Source organism: Pararge aegeria, chromosome 12 (assembly GCF_905163445.1).
Source record: "Pararge aegeria chromosome 12, ilParAegt1.1, whole genome shotgun sequence".
NCBI lineage: Eukaryota > Metazoa > Arthropoda > Insecta > Lepidoptera > Nymphalidae > Pararge > Pararge aegeria.
The window spans coordinates 3,922,569-3,942,794 of record NC_053191.1 but is presented as its reverse complement, the minus strand read 5'-3'; the positions used below and the strand labels follow the sequence as shown (position 1 = coordinate 3,942,794).

At 34.6% G+C, this 20,226-nt stretch overlaps 1 protein-coding gene across 1 annotated transcript; it reads right to left on the bottom strand.

Annotated features, from left to right (window-relative positions):
• Positions 1-4,157: 4,157 nt before the first annotated feature.
• LOC120628032 (odorant receptor coreceptor) lies at positions 4,158-20,022 on the bottom strand. Its single transcript, XM_039896219.1, has 10 exons — positions 19,923-20,022; positions 19,128-19,338; positions 12,551-12,687; positions 11,551-11,711; positions 9,882-10,113; positions 9,296-9,488; positions 8,680-8,779; positions 7,276-7,380; positions 6,500-6,655; positions 4,158-4,215 (listed from the first exon to the last, which is right to left on the bottom strand). The coding sequence occupies exons 1-10, from the start codon at positions 20,020-20,022 to the stop codon at positions 4,165-4,167; spliced, it is 1,446 nt and encodes a 481-aa protein (XP_039752153.1). The 3' UTR covers positions 4,158-4,164.
• Between the last annotated feature and the right edge of the window lie 204 nt (positions 20,023-20,226).

Below are 20,226 nucleotides of genomic sequence, written 5' to 3'. Positions count from 1 at the left end.
AGTGTGTGGGTATGTTCCGTATGGGCTTTCAGGGAATCTCCGGATTGACCTGGCGAGTAATCCTGTAAAGTTTGGTGACGATCGGAGCACTTCTATTTTTGAACTGTTATACTGTCAAATACAGCTTTTATTTACTATGATGATATTCTATTGTTGGGTTGTATGAATGAATACGGAGAGAAATAAATGATTTAACATATTATGAGAATTAAATTAAAAATTTAATGATGTAAGTTTATTGTTTAAATAAAATAAAGCAAAATCTAGCCCGGTGAAGCGGGCTGGGTACGCTAGTTATTCATAAAAATATGCATCAGTCCTCTTAGTACCCATAACACAAGCTACTTTGGGGCTAGATGGCGATGTGTATATATGCGCAGTATATTTATTTATTTATTTATTTCTGATTTGAGCTCATAGTAATACAAGCATCTCTCCATCGCCCGCTGAGAGCCTTCTAACGAGGCCTATAGTAATCGACCACGTTTCAGAGCATTAACTCTGGATAAATATTAGTGTGTTATTATTCGTAAGTAATAATACACCCCACCAATCGGTTTCTCTTTGTTTTCCTAATCCTAAGGTCGCATGGAAGAGATCGCTACTAAGCGATAAGGCCGCCCTTTATATCCTACTTTTTAAGTTTCATCTTGTTGTGTTCATTTTTTTTTCTTTTTGTATAAATAAAAATAAATAAATAAGTTATCACTGGAAACACGCGCTGTTCAAACAGTGGGTACCTACTACGTAATTACTATAATCGAAGGGTTGGCTACACACGTTCCAATCACATTGATTTAGCCTGTAATCAGTATGATAACCCTTCTGTAATTAGGTTAGGGTGGTATTGCCTAATTGCGATAAAGGAATTAATTCCAAGGGGGAGATTCCAGGGAGATCCCTGGCGCAGTGCTCGTCCCGGGTTTTATCCGCGGCTGGAAGCGATTATGAATTTTAGAATTTCTGGATTTTGGAAATAAAAAAAAACTGGAAAATGTCTGTGTGATGAGCATGAATATTTGTCAGTGTCTGGGTGTTTATATGTAAGTATTTATGTACAGTGTCTTAGTATTTATGTATATTATTCATAAAAATATTCTTTAGTCGTCTTAGTACCCATAACACAAGCTACGCTTACTTTGGGGCTAGATGGCGGTGTGTGTATTGTTGTAGTATATTTATTTATTTATATTTTTTTTTTTAAAGATGCAGCTCTCTTCCTCATTACACAATAAAAGTCATCAACGTGAGCATCTGCAAACATCTGTGATGCGCTGCACCAGCGCGGCAACCCCAACAGCATCCTGGGGCCATTACATGCACACGTAGGTCATTGTAAGCCCTCTGCGTATACGCCACCCACAGTCTGCACGTTTAGAACGTTTGAATTTATTTATTTGAACGTTTATAATTATACGAGCTGGTGCCCGCGACTTCGTCTGCGTTTGATTTTGTTTTTTGATGTGACATTAAATTTAGTTGTAGGTCTAAAAAAAATTAAAGTACTCAGTATCGCTAAGCCTTGAATGACGGGTTTGCGGACAGCAGTCTGAGGAGTTCTGTCTTCTATCTCTAACCACCTCATCCCCTCTCCCAAAGGAACCGAGCTTCATGTCGGGATAAAGAGTATCCTATATTCCTTCTAACACTTCCAAGAATATGTGTACAAAGTTTCATGAGGATCGGTTAAGTAGTTTTTGCGTGAAAGCGTAACAAACAAACTTACATTCACATTTATAATATTAGTAGGATAGGCATAGGGATATATAAATTTATGTTAATAGTTTTTTATTCATAAATTTATCGATCAATATTATAGCATCTTTGGGGTTGGATGGCGATGTTTGTATTGTCGTAGTATTTTTATTTATTTATAAAAAAAAAAAAATTAGATAGTACTGAAGTCTGTCTGTATTTTGGCCGTGCAACACGCAGAAACTACCGAATGAACGGTTTCCACGGCAAACAGGACACATGTGTTTTTTTGAATTAAATTATAATTTAACAAAATTATGCAACACCGTATACTGTAAAGTGGAACCATGATATAAAGGCTCTCTTTAAATAGTATATTAATAAACCGCATCAAATTGTTTTCCGATCAACGCCGGGAGCGAACAGGGACTTCGTTCGCTGCAATCGCGTAATCAATTTACCGACAATCATTTTCAGTTTGTATTTGCAATATTCACTGCTTCATCCACATGCGGTAAATAGAGGGATATATAGTTGCATGTGGCGTGCATAGTGGGTATGCACAGGGTATGCAGATGCTACATAATCAATTTAATCTCCAGTACGTGTACAGAGAGATATGAATACTTAATGGTAGGCTTTTTATAACTTACACAGTTATGTATTCAGTACGAGTTATAAAAAACTTTAGGATAGGCATCCTTAAGTTTTTTATAACTTGTAGTGAATATTTTCTTCTTTTTATATCATCTTTTTTTTTTTTTTTTTTTTTTTTAAACGAGGAGGAAAAAATCCCTTCGGACTTCTGCCTTATGGCAGGGCATGTCCGACTTGCACGGACTAAAACAACCCCCTATCTGCCAGGTCTGCACGGAACCGCTGGGCATTACTTCATGCCGACCTTCTTTAAGTGTTTTCTCTCTTTTCCTTCTCATCTCTTTCTCGTTCCTCTCTCCTCACCATAATGTTTCTTAGCATTTGTGCATATTTTTGCCATTTTATATCATCTGCAAACCTTGTGCATACCCTTTCTGCACGCCACTGATAGTTACGTAGGTCAGTAAAAATTACTAACTAAAAATACAACGTGTAAACGAATTACGAAATACTGTAAAAGGGTACAGAAGTACATTTTGTAAGGAATCACCCTGTAAAAATATGAAATCAAAAGAAGCATATTTATTATGCCATACAAATTAATTCAAAACATTCTAAGTGTTTTCTTATGACAACCCTATTGAAGATAAAAGACTGACACGCGAATAGTACCGACGCTACGCGTGGCGTACCTAATAGAGTGACCGGAGTCACTTGGTTTTAATTTTCCATGTGATGTTAGGGATGTATCTGATTTCTTTCAGTAAAAACTATGGCAGTGGTTCACTCAAAAACTATAATTCGTTTCAGTTTCACAGATAACTATCAGAGACAGCAAATAATATACCTCTGAAGCATGTAAAGTAATATTTCGGTTTTTATTTACACGTTTTATATCCCGAATTCCGACCCCTTTGAATATCTATCAAATAACATTAAAAATACCTAATGGATGGGATGATAAAAGAAAATTAATTTAATAAAAAAATATAAAATAAATTATTTTGTAAACGTCAGTGACCTAATCCGTCGTTTCTCATGATGCTCCAATTTTCGCTCCCGATTGGTTAAAATTAAAGACTGTGTAGTATTTTTTTTTATTTTGGTTAAAGGTTAACTTTCAGTTAATTTAAACAAACAATATTTTATTTATGTTTATTTAAGGTACAACAAGCATAATATGATAGTACGGATGATCTTATTTTAAATTGCGCGTCCAATTTCTCTATTTTTTTTTCCGAGAGATATTTTAGAATATCTTTGTTTGCTGTTAAAGGGTTCATTTGATGTTACAGTTAGTTTTATTAAACAGGATTTAAAAAAAGTTATGGTAAAATCAAATCAAATTTAATAAACCAATCAATGATGTAAAAAGCATAAAACGTAACGTAACGTTATAAGACCTAATTATTTTATGTAGTTTTGTTGAAAAAAAAATAAAAATCAACAATGCATATTATAGGCAATAAACCTAATTTCAAAATAAAAAAACATTTGTTGTGTAGTGTAAGTAATTTTTAGTTAGCGTTGTGGGTTTCGTATTACATTAAAATACTCCGTAAATATTGTATAACATTAGATTATTCCTTTGTAGACCTTGTATTTTTTTTAATCTGTAATAGACTAGCGCTTGACCAGAATCTCACCTGATGGAAAGTGTAGATGTTGCCTAAGATGGGATGCGCTGGCCTAGAAGATGCCTATTCACTTACAGTATTACATTAAATTACTATTTGTGGATAGTAACTGCATTAAATTGTTCCCTTCCTTTGAGAGTTGGACGCGCAATATAAATTTCTAATAAAAAAACCAAGATGCCCTACAGTATTTAAGTGCCATTAATATGTATCTTAAACTTAAGTTATTGAAGAATTATTTAAGCTGTACCAACACCATAAAGTAAGTCACAACTGCTCCAAGGACCTGGAAACAAAATATTTGTTTTATATCATATAGGAATAACGCCAAAATGAAAACGACGACCTTGTCTCCAAGTTTGAAGAATGTTCAACTACTAAACTCTGGAATGTACTCCTAATAAGCATACCACAGTCAAGGTCACTAGACATATTCAAAGATGCTGGTAAAACCCATTATCTTGAGCAATAAAGACGACATTACGCGATTTATTCTTACACATATGTATCGTATGTATTAGTTTATTAATTTTTTATATTATTATAATTTTATGCGTGTATTTTGGATAAGTATTAGTGTGTAATTATTCGTAAGTACCTACGTATGTAATAATATTAAACCCCACCAATCGGTTTCCCTTGGGTTTTCTAATCCTAAGGTTGCCTGGAAGACATCGCTAGTAAGCGATAAGGCCGCCATTTGTGTCCATTGTTTTTTTTCTTGTTGTGGTGTACAAATAAAGTGTATAAATAAAAATAAAAATAAATAAACGACAATGAAATTGGAGCAAAAATTTCAGCGACCGCAAAACAATCAATCAACGATACTGTACTCCACTGGAGTGAGTCGAGGGAAATCAACAAGCGTGGCAAACGAGCGTTGTTACTTAAAACAATAAATCTTGCTGTTTTCCCAAACCACATTACAAGGGTAGAAATACACGGATATGCGGAAGCGGTTCCATATAAATATTACTTCAATCGTTATTTTCGAGCCTAAGGCTAAGTACCGGAGCTATAACAATTTCCGCCCCACAAAATTAGTAATTTAAGTGTGTTTTTACCAACACTGGGAGGAAATATATAAATATCAATTTTATACATTTTTAAAATGCTAAAAAAAAGGGGGAACCGGCAGGATTTGAAACTGTGACTCGCTACCACGGCCTGAACGCTTTTCTTTTAAGCTACGGCTCTCAAACCGCCGATGCCAATATAAGTATATGCCTTTTATAGCAGTCTTATAGAGACTTTTACTAGCAGTTAATGTTTGACGTGCTAATGCACAAAGCTTAGCCAACCTCAGTCATGAACTTATAAAAGCATTTACTCCGAATCCCTTAAGTTAGTGTGTTAGTACTAATCGCTTAACGCTGCCACTAATTTGTGTCCTAACCAAACCAAAGCCTTTAACAGTCCCAAAGTTTAAAGTTCACCAAACTCGTAATTGGAGTTAAAATTAACTAATTTAAGAAGAAAGTTAGCACCTTCACTTCGTAGCTATTGTGAAATGGCTATTTAATTCCATCATTTTTGGTAGTTCCGTGACATGTAAAACAGCAGGGATCCTATCTGGTCCAAATCATAGACATAACTAGCCAACAGTCTTTGTCATTCACGTCTCGAGGTTTGAACATATTCGATATGCACTAATAACTATTAAAATAGCAACAAAGGGGTAACTTTTAGGCAAACATAAACCAACTTGCCTAGCCCGCATCTGCAGCAAGCCAATTTATCAATCGATACGATAATTTCAGAATGGCAGGTTTCAGTTTAAGCAAGACATCGAAATTGATTGTAAGTAGGACGCAAAGTTGCACGCCAGTGCAGACGTAGCATTCGTCTGTTTGTTGTGTGTTTGTTTACGCGCTCTTCCTAATATACTATGTCATCAACATTCGCGCAAATAAAAGAGTTAGTAAAAAGCTCGTACTGTTCGCTCGAACAAAAATCTGACTGGCTTGTGCAAATAATAACAAAGCCCTCGCTTTAATTTGAAAGTGTACTTAACCTGCTGTTTTCAAACTAAATGTAACTTTTTTATAAATTTCTTTTTCTACGTTAGTATAAGTGATACAATATACACTGTAAACACAATGAGGCTATTTGACTTTAAAATTTTACAAAGAAAGTCATCACACCAAAGAAACTACCAAGATAACTTAGTACCTAATTATCACAGTAAATACTTAAAACTCTCTCTTTCGGGAGTGACAGTTTATTTAGTTTCAGTTGAGTTCATTTTAGAATTAAACTTTTTAACAGCTTTTGCTTTTGCTCCATCTACGGAGCTCGTCTGAAATCCAATTTACAGTTATAAGTACTATAAACTCTTTGCGAGAGCTTGTATTGTCTAGAGTACAATTTATTTTGAATGAACACATTTAGTTTTGGAATGATTTAAAACTCTTTTACCTTTTAATATAAAATTGCGAACACTTCGATTTTATCAATAAATTTTACCTATTTCCGCTATATTTTAAGATAAAAGAGCCATTGGCATTGCTTTTTAAGCCAACCAGTTCACTACTATCAATAGTTTTCTTGGATTTGATGATGTTACTTACAGATGCAAACAAATCCAGAGAGACAGTAAAGAACTTGGCTCCGGAAATGCTCATTGCTTTCTGACATTGCTGACATACAATTTGTACAAAAGTCTTTGCCTCTTCGGACCCATCGTACCACTGGCATGAGTACGCCGCTTCCATGACTGATGAGCTCTGTGAAATACATAATGACTTTGAGGATTACTGAGTCTTTCGGTATCATGAGAATCGCTTAGCTAGACTGCAGTATCATATCACCATCATAATCATAACCCTGGGTGAGCCTTGGCTCCCTCTCTACACCGTCACTCCACTGACCTGTAATATCATCTCAACTTTTTCATATATAATCAATTTAATTTTAGATAAAAATCTACTAAACTAGAAAAGCTATGCCATGTGTAGATTTTCGGACCTTATTCGATTAGATATCATGATTGGTTTTTAGACAAAATCCAGAAATAGCCTCTTAACGAGATTTAGGCCTGGGCAGATCCCACTAAGGTGCTTATCACTGCAATTGAAAAGTCGACAAATGCATTCAAAATTGTTTTTTTTTCCGACCACTTAAAATCGTTAAGTAAAATATACCTTTTTTACTCTCAAACTACTAAACTGAACTTAACTTTATGTTAAGTAAAACAAGGATACGACATTATAGCAAATCCAGCGTTGACAAATCAAAATATTCAATCTATAATCAATAGAGATGGTGAAGTTAATGTCTAAAATAAAAAAATAATCTAAACTATATTGATAAATTAGATAAGCAGAACAAGTTTAATAATAAATACCTCTTCAATAAGCCTGTTTCCGAATATGCAGAAGTGAAACACTTGCCCAAGAGTGTAGCTCAGGTAACCTACCGTACTAAAGGCATAGACATTCAATCCGTTGATCTAGAAAAAGAGATGGCATACATGGTTTATTATTTCACTCAACTCCACCTCCAATAATTTTTTAAGTGGTCCTGAATCGATTGCAGAGTGTATATTCAAAAAAATGAGATTTATTTGAAGATTTTATTATTTTAAGCTGCTACTTAAAATCAAAACAAAGCAAATCGAAATTACGAGGCAAATGCACTGTCTATCCCATGTTTAATAAAAAAAAACAAACTTAATTTATCTGTACTTATAATAAATCTGTAACTGGAAGTACTTATAATAAATCTGTTTCTGTACATTTAATATATTTTTAAAATTTTGACCGGGGGATGCTTTTTAATCGATACTCGAGTTCAAAACAGATTTTTATTGAATTTTTGTCCGTCTGTCTGTCTGTCCAGGCATCACGTGAGAACGACTGAACGGATTTAAATAAAATTTTGTATAGTTGTAGCTGATATTCCGGGTCAACATATAGGATACTTTTTATCTCGATAGTTTCCTCCGGGAAATGGGATGAAATTTTTAATCAATTTTACTTCATAACTCCGTTAAATTTGAATCAATTTTAAAAATTCTTTTTTATTTGAAAGTGTATACTATCAAGCATGTATTGTCTTATTTTAATAAGGATCTGATAAATATTGTCGGAGATAAAGGACATAACACATCACATATAACAGCACGTCGCTTGCGATTCGATGCATGCGTACCATCCAGGAATAGCTAATAGGCTTCTGTTTATCCCGGAAAAGCCAACAGCTCCTACAGGATAACATCGCTTTTTTTCTGCATTTGTCTTTCAAATTCCGCGCAACGGAGTTTTAGATTGACGTGGTTTTTTAGATGGGAATAGTTGAAATGTTATCAAGCTTTTGAGTTTGTTTGGTTAAACGCGCTAATCTCAGAAAATGCTGTTTCGATTTGATTATTTTTTGCATTGGTAGTATTAATTAAGGCTATAAAACATCAAGCTACAACCAATGGCTACCATCATTAATGAATAATGTTGCAAAATTTGCAAAAAATATCCTTTTTGAGAGATTCCGATACGTGCGATGCGTGAACGGTGAACGTTACGCCAAACGATGGAAATATGTAGTAAGTATATCGGAATTGTTTCTTTAAAGTTCTATAAAACAGTCCGCGACAGCATACGACTACTTTTTGAAGTTGACTCATTCGCGGACAAAGTAGCGCGGGTCCGCTAGTATAGTAATATAAACCATACATAGATAGAGAGAACTAAATTTACCCTATTAATCTAGACATTTGATCCGTAAATAGAATTCATGTCGTAAAAAATATTACCTTAGTTGCTTGATAAGCCAGCAATGTCAAGGTAATAGTTGATACCAGCATGTGGAATAACAGAGCTGTCCCATAGGTATCTCCTATTGAAGATACTAATCTGAAAAGCAAAAGAACAAAAATTAAAAGTAGATATATTCCAACGTAGAAGTTATAAATAGCAGACGGGAATCTTCTTTTGTTTGGAAATCAATATGCAGTTAACTTGGGTCAAGGAAGCTCGGCTCAGATTCGATCGATTCCATTCCATACCATTTTGGGCTGGATTAATGTTTACTTTTACAGTAAACATTAATCCAGCCCAAAATGGTATGGCCCACTGAAAGCACATTAAACTTTTCATTTTAGGAATAATCAACTTCGATACATTTCTCCTGAGATCTTAGGAGTTATTTTAGAGCAATAACTATTCGCGTTTGTTTACATTTAACGTCAAATAGGGTAGATTCTTATGGCAACAGGAAAAAGAATAAGATCCTAGATAATATGAAATCATTTACTCAATAATTATTTTCTTATGATTTCACACAAACACACAATTCAAGACTATTAGTTAGGGTTGGTATGGAAAGACATTTGTGTTTATAACTGTAATACCATCATCGTTATAACTGACCTAACAATGTGTTTGTGCCTTTCAACCCAGTACTTGATGGCTGATCGCGCTAAAATCTCCTGCTTTTGGGTCAATCCATTAGGATTGCTTGGGTTCATTCCAAAGTTCTGTAGCCTACCACCAGCACCGCGCAACGTCATCCCGAAATCCTGCTGGGTTGAATATATTCCTCTGATATCCATGTCAATTGGCTCTGGCATCTTTTCAGAAATTTCTGTGAATTTTACAAGCTGTTTAATCTCCCTTGACAAATCCAGATCGTTGCTTAGGTTTAAGGGTTATCATTATACAAATAAGCATTTTTATATTTTATGTAGGTATACTCTGATGAAATTTCTTAGTAAATCTGGTCAGAATCAAGTTTCTTGTGTTAATATTTTGAATTAAGAATTATTGATGACCATTCCTTACCAGCAAAGCTTCTATTATAACAAATGGAATCAATTTTAAAAGTACTTTGTCGACGGCAGGGTAAATTGGTAATTCATAAAATTCTCCCCACAATTCAACTCCAGTGAGTACCAACTGTAGATATGGTCAGTCTATGAGTTCTGGCACAACCTATTCAACCACGCGCTATCTGAACCGTTACCCATATTATTGAATGCGATAGTTTTAAAAGCATTGTTACCAGTGGAGGAAACTTTGAACAGCTCCGCGGTATTAGGTCGATACGTATCCAATGAAGCACTTAGTTCCATCAGAGGTTTCATGATGGCCTTCAAATGCTGCAGCTGTTCACAAGCGAAGATCAACCAGGAGCAGAACATAACGTCCAGGAGGTTCGCGATGGCCATCGAGAAGAGGAGCCAGTAGATCTTAAAATAAATAATCATGCATATTATGAAATACATGAAGTATTCAAGAAGATTTTTTATGAGCTAACATAAATATGATTTCATGTGTGCAGTTCATGATACAACGAAACATTCAACAAACCCTTAACCAAACAGATTCACCAATAGTAAAATTTCCATGATAGGCGATGAATAATGAACGAAAAATAACAATCGCTAAACAATCACAAAATAAACCATTGTTAACAATTATTTGTTAATTGGTTAACCATTGTTAACCAATTAACAATTTTTCATTGTATAGTCAACATCTCCCGAGGAGGCTCCGGTTTCGGAGCGGAACGTGCGTAGAGGGTACATTGCCGAGTATCTGTTTTGTGTAGAGTATAAAGATTCAGGAAATAATAAATTACACCATACCGATTGTCCTGCTTTCTGCGGAGTAAAGCAAATTAAGCCTAATTTTCATAATACATCATGGAATTCCGCACGCCTGTTTCTATCAAATATTTAAAGATTAGTTTTCATAATCACGTGGAATATTTAACCAATAATGAATCCAACACTGTGACGTCAATCGGGGTTTCTCTCTCGTTCATAAATAAGAAATTGTATTTTTATTGGAACAAGAGTCTGATTATAATTTGGCATAAGTATAGTTATTTTCATATTCCACAACGAAGGCGTAAAAATAGCTTTTCTAATTTTCTTTCCATAAATAAAAAAATACGTAACAACGCAATTTAAAACAAAAGTGTGTTTGATGTTTTTATTACTTTTTCCCTTCTGTCGCGCAGCAACTGATAAACGATTTGAAGTGACATTTTAGCTAGTAGGAAATAGCGGTGGTAGCCTAGTGTTTAGAGCCGAAAGGGAGCCGTTTCGAAAGGGATTTCGAGGTGACAAAGTTCGATCACCGGCTCGAAACTCTAACTTTTTGGAGTTATGTGCGTTTTTAATTTAACTAAATTATTGAAGTTCTTTATTATTGCGTGCTTTATTATAGGCGTGTGAAGATGGCAGATCACAATACAGTTGCCACCAACCCCACCTCTCACCCGTGGGTGTCATACGAGGCGACTAAGGGAGAACGGAAAACGGGCAGCCGCGTTCTCGGTGCTAATACTACCATCTACTGCGATCACCAACCCGTCTGCCCAGCGTGGTCATTATGTTCAAACCTTCCCGGAGAAGCCTTTAGTCCAGCAACGGACCGTTACAGGCAATTTTTGATGATTGCTAAAAATATCACTTGCTAAGAAAACATCGTCAGGAAACCTGCATGCCTGAGTGTCTCCATAACGTTACTCAAAGGTGCCTACCAATCCACACTTGGTCAGCACGGTCGACTACTGCCTAAACAAACCTCTTTCTGAGAGAAGACCTGTGTTCTGTAGTGGGCAGGTAAGGGGTAGATGATGATAATAATGAAAGAAAAAACTAGAAGGCATTGTTTACCTGAAAAACAAACGCAACTATGTACATAGTGCCGCTCATAGCATCAAAAGGGTACCACGCCTTGAGTGGCAGTCTGGGTACTTCTTCAGTGAGGGTTTCATTCGTCTCCTTGTTTACCATCAGACGTACCGATTCTCCGAAGAACGTGATCGTAACCCAGCCTAGAAAGATCAGTAATCATGAAACAAGTGGGTATGGGAAGCAGATATTCTGTGTGGAGTATAAGGATTGAAGAAATTATAAATTACACGATACAGATTCTCCTGCTTTTCGATGAGTTTTTCGAGGTTTTTTTCGAGTCAATATATTCAGCTACTGATCCCTGGTTTCAACGTCCCGTGTGTGTTATTTCTTTTTTTATTTCACTCGAAATCAGTCCTTGAATGCAATATCACCTGGTGTAAAGAGATTACGCAGTCTAAGATGGTAGCGGGCTAAACTGGCAGGCAGTATGCCAGTTATTTTTAAACCATACCAGTCCAAACCTGATCGGTATCGATGCGACATCGTACCGGAACGCTAAATCACTTAGTGGCACGTCTTTGTCGGTAGGGTGGTATATAGCCACGGCTGAAGCCCACCAGAGAAAATTCAGAAATTATAATTTCCTAAACTAGCCCTTGCCGCGAATCAAACCCGGAACCTGTTATGGGTACGGTAGGTAGACTAAGCCCATGCCGCTCATAGGATTCTACGCGTCACTGACCCGGAACAAAGAATCGCTTCTCGACGCGACGGCTCAAAAAAATTTGTCTTCCGAATCAAAAAATATTCAGTATCTACTAGTATGTATGTGTATTTATTAATGTGAGCTCAAATTTTAAATAAGTATATTTAATATTATTTAGTATTATTCGATTTAAATGTAGTTTATGTACTCTTAAGACATTGGCGAATTCTTGATCATCCCAAACGACACTACTTAAGTATTTTTCTAAATAAAGTCAATGAATTCGTATTTTTAAATTTATAATTTTTTTCTCTTATTTAAAATACTTACAGATAACAGTAAAGATGGTCATTCCGCCAATGAAATAGAGAAGCCTCCTCATCTTAGTTAGGGCCATTTGGTGGTATCTTGCGTCTGACTCGGTGAATAGAGGATGGCTGTTCGACTGGTTCCATACCGCAAGAGTCCTGCAAATCAATGTAGGTATAGCGATTGGCGTGTACATCATACATGCACAAAAGCACTGCATACCCTAAAATGTTTATATAACTCGTCTAGAAGTAGGATTTTGCCATTTTATGACTACCATGATCGAAAACCCTGTGCACGCCACTGGGTTCAACCTGATCATCATCTTTTTTTGGTAATACTGTTAATTTGCCTGTCAAACAATTTATTATCCAAAAAATGATTTAAAAAGAGCAGAAGTGTGTGTTTGTGTGGATCAGTATATACGTTGTACGTTGTAGTGTGTGTAATGTTTTTTTTTTTTTAATGTATGTACTATAGTAAGTAGTTATTCGCATGTATGTATTTTACAAATTTGTACCACGAGCAGTCTGTTCGCCTCTTCTTTTTTTCCTAATTCAAAGGTTGCCTGGCAGAGATCGCTATTAAGCGATAAAGCCGCCTTTCGTATTCTACTTCTTTCTTCATGTTTCTGTTTTTTTATATTTTGTATATGTTAAAGTTTAGCATTCTTATAATAATAATAATAAAAATCCTTTATTGCCGTACACTATTGTTAATACAAGATTAATAACTAAAAGATTATCAATTAATATTAACAATATGGCAAATGACCGCAAACTCAGCCTTATGTTGTGCATTAGCAACAATGCTCAGCGCTGATTTTCAGTATCAGACTGAGCAAACAACCGCGACGCCCGTTGCGTTATTAATATAACTAGAGTAAATTTAAGTAAGAAATTTAAATAAAAAAAATCCAAATAAACTGTAAAAGAGAGCAAATAAAACTAAAACTAACACAGACTTAAATTAAACAAGTAGGTAAATAAAAGTAATTAAAGTAAATAAAATAAAATTGTAGAAAAAACAAAAAATAAATACCTAAAAAAAATAAAAAACAAAACAACAAATATATCTAACTGATTAAATGACTTCCTGTTTATTCAATTATTCCAAACAGAACTCATTTTGCATAGACAAATCTCGCTGCTTCAATTTGTAAGCTACGGTATAAATTTTTTAGCTTGTGTTTAAATACTATTTCGCCAAGAATATTATCCCATGTACGGAACGGAGGAAGAAGATCATTCCAGATCTTGGCCGCAGCGAATCGAAAGCAGCCCCTGAACCCTGCCTTTTTGTGTTTTGGGGTGGCTAGTTTCCATTTATTATAGCATTATAGCATAGCATAGCACATCTTTTCTATAAAAAACTATAAAATTTGAGAAAATCTAACTTACGCATCCGTCCCCGCAATTTTCGAAAAAGGGGCACATAGTTTTTTCTTCATGTATGTGTAATAATACTTATAAATACTTATAATACAGAAAATAATAAATGTGTTTTAGCACATGGCTTAAAATTATGTATTTGTAGGTCAAGAATAATCATGTTATGAAAGCGTGTACTCATGTAATATTAGTATGGAAGAATGGATTTTACTAAATCCAATTACATACGGCTTACCGAAGAATGGAATTCGTTAAAACGAGTTTATCTTCAAAAGCCCGTATTAACTGGAGTGCAGTTGCATATGACGGGAATTAAACTTATAGGTAGGTACTTGAAAATATAAAACGAGCTTTTATTACGGACTATTCCAATGTAAACCCAATAATAGATGTGCACATCTATTATATATATGTGACAGTGCGTTGAGTGCGTTACGTGCTTTGAGTGCGTTGGGTGCGTTCGTTGCGTGCGTAGGTTGCGGTGCTTTGGTTGTGCATCAGGTGTGCTTTGCGGTGCTGCGATAATCGTGCTCGGGGACGGAGGTCCGACCATTCATCTTGGAAGATGGTCATAATTTATGAATAATTCGCTAGCGCGATGCACGTTGTTTTTAGCGCCATCTAACTAGATAATGTGGAGACCGCCACATCTTCAAGCGCCACTACAATAAAATCTTTAGATTAACTTCTCTCTTCTAACTTCTATCTTTAGATAACTTATATAAGTGAGAAACTCGCCCCCCCGAGCTCCTACCCACTGCACCACCGCTTCTTAAACGATGTTTAAACTAAAGTAATTGTAAGATTGTATACATAATAAGAAATGTGTGTAAAAAAAGTTATACTTAGTTTAACATTTCTCAATACGGTTGTAAGAATCTTGTTCAAAAGTAACAAATGATTTCACAGCAAAGATCCAATCTTATTATGTTTACATTTATACCAAGGGCGATTTGGCTTAAGGGATTGTGGATTCAGACAAGTTGAGTAAGTACAGTGAAGTTACTCGATAGAATCGGGGTGGATCGTTTGCCTAAACCAGGGATGGGATATTTTTCCTAACCTTTCCATGCAGAAAATGTTTGTGTGTGTGTGGTCCATATAGATTGGTAACTAGCGGTTCGCTCCGGCTTCGCACGGGTGCAATACTACTACTGCTTTTTGGGTTAAGACTACGCAGACGAGAAACGGTTAAAGAAATAAAAATAATTTTATATCCTAGTTTAAAGGAGATATATATCACAAAGCTAGGTCAAAGATAATCCTCTGAAAAAAGACTTGAACGTTCCTACCTACTTCCTTAAAAGATAAACAAGGCTTTTATAAGAAAAGTATCCTGCGTTCACCTCGTTAGGTAAACAAAAGAATATGAACACAAATCTTTTTCAAATCAAAGAAAAAAAAAATTATAACAATACCATCGCCTAGAGAATTGAGAAAAACACACTAACTGCTAACTGTTGAAATTGTAAATGTTATATTTAATTAGTGTTAAATAAAGACTGTTCTTCATTACTACTACAAAAATAGTATGAAGGAAATGAGAATTAATTATGTAACAATCTGTCTGTGATAAATTTAACAGTTGCTAAAAATAACTGCTAATTTTAAGTGTTAATTATTATTAGCATTAACATTTGGCAGTGTTATTAATTTTTAACGTTTAAGCCCATCTCTACTGAGAATGAATTGCTGTACAATTGCACGCTAGTCAAGTTCTGATAGGTAGACGTAACACACGTCTGAGAACTTCTTTCAGGGATGCATGTTACCCCACTGTGATTTCCTTCGCCGTTAAAGGAATATATTTAATTGCGTTTAAGTAAAAAAAACCCATCTTTTATTGTGCTGCGCTCCTAGTAGATACTGCCAGCATATATAATAGGCGAAGTCGGCGTACTTCTTTTTCATTCTACTGCAAGTTGCCCTTAAGGGCATCCTCTCTTACCACTCGGTGAGAATCTCACCCAGTGGTAAGCGTTGATGAAGGCTGAAGCTCTAACCATTGAGGTATCATCGCTGTTAGCAGGTTCCTTTCAAACAAGCCTTTCAAACTCGTAAAATAATTACTGGCGAAATTTTTTAATCAAAAGTCTTTTAGTATCACCGTCCGATCTGAAGTGCCAAGATAATGGGAATGAAAAAGGCACTTCGTAGAAAATAATTTTCTATTTACAGCCCCTTTGAAAGCTCGGCCTAAAAGAAAATTGGGTGAAAATTAATTCTATTCGAAAACTCGGTTACTTGACTGCCATTGTCTGCTGTTTTTCTCAATTCTCTAGGCAATGGTATTGTTATAATTTTTTTTTTCTTTGATTTGAAAAAGATTTGTTTTCATATTCTTTTGTTTACCTAACGAGGTGAACGCAGGATACTTTTCTTATAAAAGCCTTGTTTATCTTTTAAGGAAGTAGGTAGGAACGTTCAAGTCTTTTTTCACCTAGCCTACCTTTCAGACCTAGCTTTGTGATATATATCTCCTTTAAACTAGGATATAAAATTATTTTAATTTCTTTAACCGTTTCTCGTCTGCGTAGTCTTAACCCAAAAAGCAGTAGTAGTATTGCACCCGTGCGAAGCCGGAGCGAACCGCTAGTTACCAATCTATATGTACCACACACACACAAACATTTTCTGCATGGAAAGGTTAGGAAAAATATTCCATCCCTGGTTTAGGCAAACGATCCACTCCGATCCTATCGAGTAACTTCACTGTACTTACTCAACTTGTCTGAATCCACAATTCCCTTAAGCCATATCGCCCTTGGTATAAATGTAAACATAATAAGATTGGATCTTTGCTGTGAAATCATTTGTTACTTTTGAACAAGATTCTTACAACCGTATTGAGAAATGTTAAACTAACTATAACTTTTTTTACACACATTTCTTATTATGTATACAATCTTACAATTACTTTAGTTTAAACATCGTTTAAGAAGCGGTGGTGCAGTGGGTAGGAGCTCGGGGGGCCGAGTTTCTCACTTATATAAGTTATGTGCTTTTTAAGTAATTAAAAATATCACTTGCTTCGACGTAGAAGGAAAACGTCGTGAGCACCTGCATGCCTGAGAGTTCTACATAATTTTCTCTAAGGTATGTGGGTACACCAATCCGCACTTGGCCAGCTTGATGGATTACGGCCTTAACCCCTTCTCATTGTGAGAGTATGGGTCTACTCCCACAATGAGAAGGGGTTAAGGCCCTATAGTGGGCTGGTAATGGGTCGATGTGATGATGATGAAACATCGTTTTGAAAATATTAAAAACTAATAAATGCACACATTCTAGAATATCTTTTATATCAAAATTTATTTCAACACATTTGTTTTTCATCAATTTTTAAGATTGTTTACGTAATAAGTCAAGTTAGAAAAAATAGAGTTGCAGTCTTATAATAAATCTATGTAGGTTCCACGGAACAGAATATGCGATTTGAAAGTTTTCTCATGGAGGGTAGCCCCTCCCACCTCCACCCTATCATGAAAGTGGTCAAACCATCCTTTCTTGCGTAATATTTCCAGGCAAAAGAACAATGATATTTTTCTCGTTTATCCATGGGGTTTATGTCGCTAGATGTCGAAAGGTATCTGTTTGTGAAATTTTAAGCTTTAAAATGCAATTTATGTTTTGAGTCACTCGCCTCTGGTAGACCAGCTTGAATAAAAAATAAAATTGGATTTGTGTTCATTAAAATTAATTTACTTTGCAAGTTTATTAAAACCTCGTAAGGACTGAGCTGTAAGTCTGGCATTTCGTAAAATATATCGTTTTCTAAACATTATTATCTAGAACCAACTAACTATCTTCTAATAATTTAAAATGACATTGTGAGATGGTGATAACAAAAAAAAATAAAACACCCGGCTAAGTTTGTTGTGGGCTTCTTCTTAGACCAGGACGCGTTTGGAACCCTCGTAGCTTTAGTTTTAAGTTTACGAATGTGGTTATCGCCATCATCTCACTACCGTGTAATTCTTATGTACGCATCAAAAGTGCCACCTATACTTCAATAAAGATATTTTTGACTTTGACTTTGACTTTGAACCCAGTTAAAATACGAAAATATTTCGTGTAAGAATTTCAGATAAGTATCGTCAATTAAGTACATTATGTAGGTCTTACAGTAGGCAGTTAGTAATGATTTAAACATCCATAATAGCATGATCTTGTTTATTATGCGTTTACATGACTTTCTCCATAAAAGGATTTGACACTATGTCCAATACCTTTAAAAAACCACTTAATTTTGGACTAAATGCAAAATTTCACATTTGGATCTTAAGATTAATAAGTATTCGTCCATTTTACTATTGTAATTTTCAGGCCGAGCTCTGACCAATTAGAATGTAAATTTGATTTAAAATAAAATTTTCCTTCGAGATATTCACAGACATTCCGTTTCTATTAATTTCCAGAAAATATTCCATTTCTGAAAGCGTCTCAATTGCTCATTTGGATGAAATGATGAAAAAAATGGTGCGCAAATTGTTAAAAGGAGAGTTCAAAGCTTTCTGTTATAGATTCAATTTACAGCAGCCTAATTAGTATGCTGTAATTACAAAAACAAACGAAATGGAAATTAGTTCATAAGCTGCTAAAAGATATGTCGTTTCAAATTCGATTAAGCAAATTAAGTGAACGAAGTAAGGGAGAAGTTAACGCGGGTGAAACCGCAGGGCACAGTTAGTTTATAATATGAGTATGAATTTTCAAGTGTCTATCTTTTACTAATTTATTATTATTTCATACTTTTTATCCCTAACTTATGAGAACGCATAGCGTGCCCGGTAAAACTCATTATAAAATAAATCTTAAAATATTGAAGATGCAGTTAAAAACATTTAAATACCATTGTTAGAATAATATCAAAACTACCTAATACAGTTTGGAAATCCGCTAAAAATTTGTGTTGCTTATATTCTGCTAGTTGCGCAAGTAGCTCTAAACAATGATTTGAAATTATTTAAAGACTAGATAAAAAAATTGCTTAAACGCTAGCCAATTGTTTGTGGCTTCTTAAGTGCTGCAAATATAATTAGGTTATCATCAGTTCACTCATTACAGCTGTTTAAAATATCTATAAGAACCTCAATCTTTAATGCTTTTAATAATAATGATTCCAATCTTCAAAAATTATGCAAAAATTGTTTATCATTATCCAACCTTAAACATAACATAAGAAATAATTGATAGTTGTCACCCACCTGTAAAAGTTCTTAGACGTGATAGCAAAGAACACCAATTTGATGAGCGTATGGGCAAAGAATAGGACGGTTATAGTATTAGCGGTCAACTCATTTACTTCGTCAGAGTACTTTGCCATGTTGATACCCATACAGACGAAATGGATGACAATCAAGAAAGCATGGACGCAGGAGTACACCTTGCGGAGCAGAACTGACATTCCCGCATTGTCTAGATTAGAAAAAAATAGAGATATTCGTAATAAAAGACTAAAACTCTGTGATTGCATTGAATAATAATTATTATAATATCATCTGTAATGTAGAGACTAATACACTCAATAATTTTCAGTACTGAGATTTACTAATTAAGACAAAGAAAGTATTCGTTACGAAGATTGAAATCTTGGCATAGTTCTATGTAAAAAAATAGCAACATTCTTAATAAAAGACTAAAATTTTGTCAATGAATAGTCTAATACTTATAAAATCACCGCTTATAAGCGCAGGCTACTAAACTAAATGATTTTTTTGAACTAAGGATTTACAAATATATATACAAAGTTGTTATTATTTACGATAATTTAAATCTCATTATAGTTTTTTATAAGCAGCTTTTCTTCGAAATGTCCACATTATTTCTATTTCATATAAATAAATAATTATTATTGCCCACAGATAATGTTATAGAAAATAACATATTAATAATTAACATGACAACTGTAGCAAGATATGTACTTAAAATCATCATTAGTATGTTCTTATATTTAACACAATAAATTTAAATATTTATTACTTATAATTTTATAAGCTTACCTGAATGGTAATTAAACAAAAAATGTCCTGCTGCTTGCATCAACTTAATATTTGGCATTAAGTCGGACACAAGGCCCTGGGTCTTCACTTTGGTCATCATCTATAAATTGGTATATTTTAATTTATCACTATTAAACTCACTTTTTATTTTGAAATTTATTTTCATTTGTTATAAGTTTCTCAAATATTTTATCAACAAATGTTTCTTACCTTGACAGATTTTTCTTATTCTAAGCTACGCAAATTGTATGAACTGCTTAATTTAGATACGCTAATTTGAACTTTTACATATTATCAATTATTA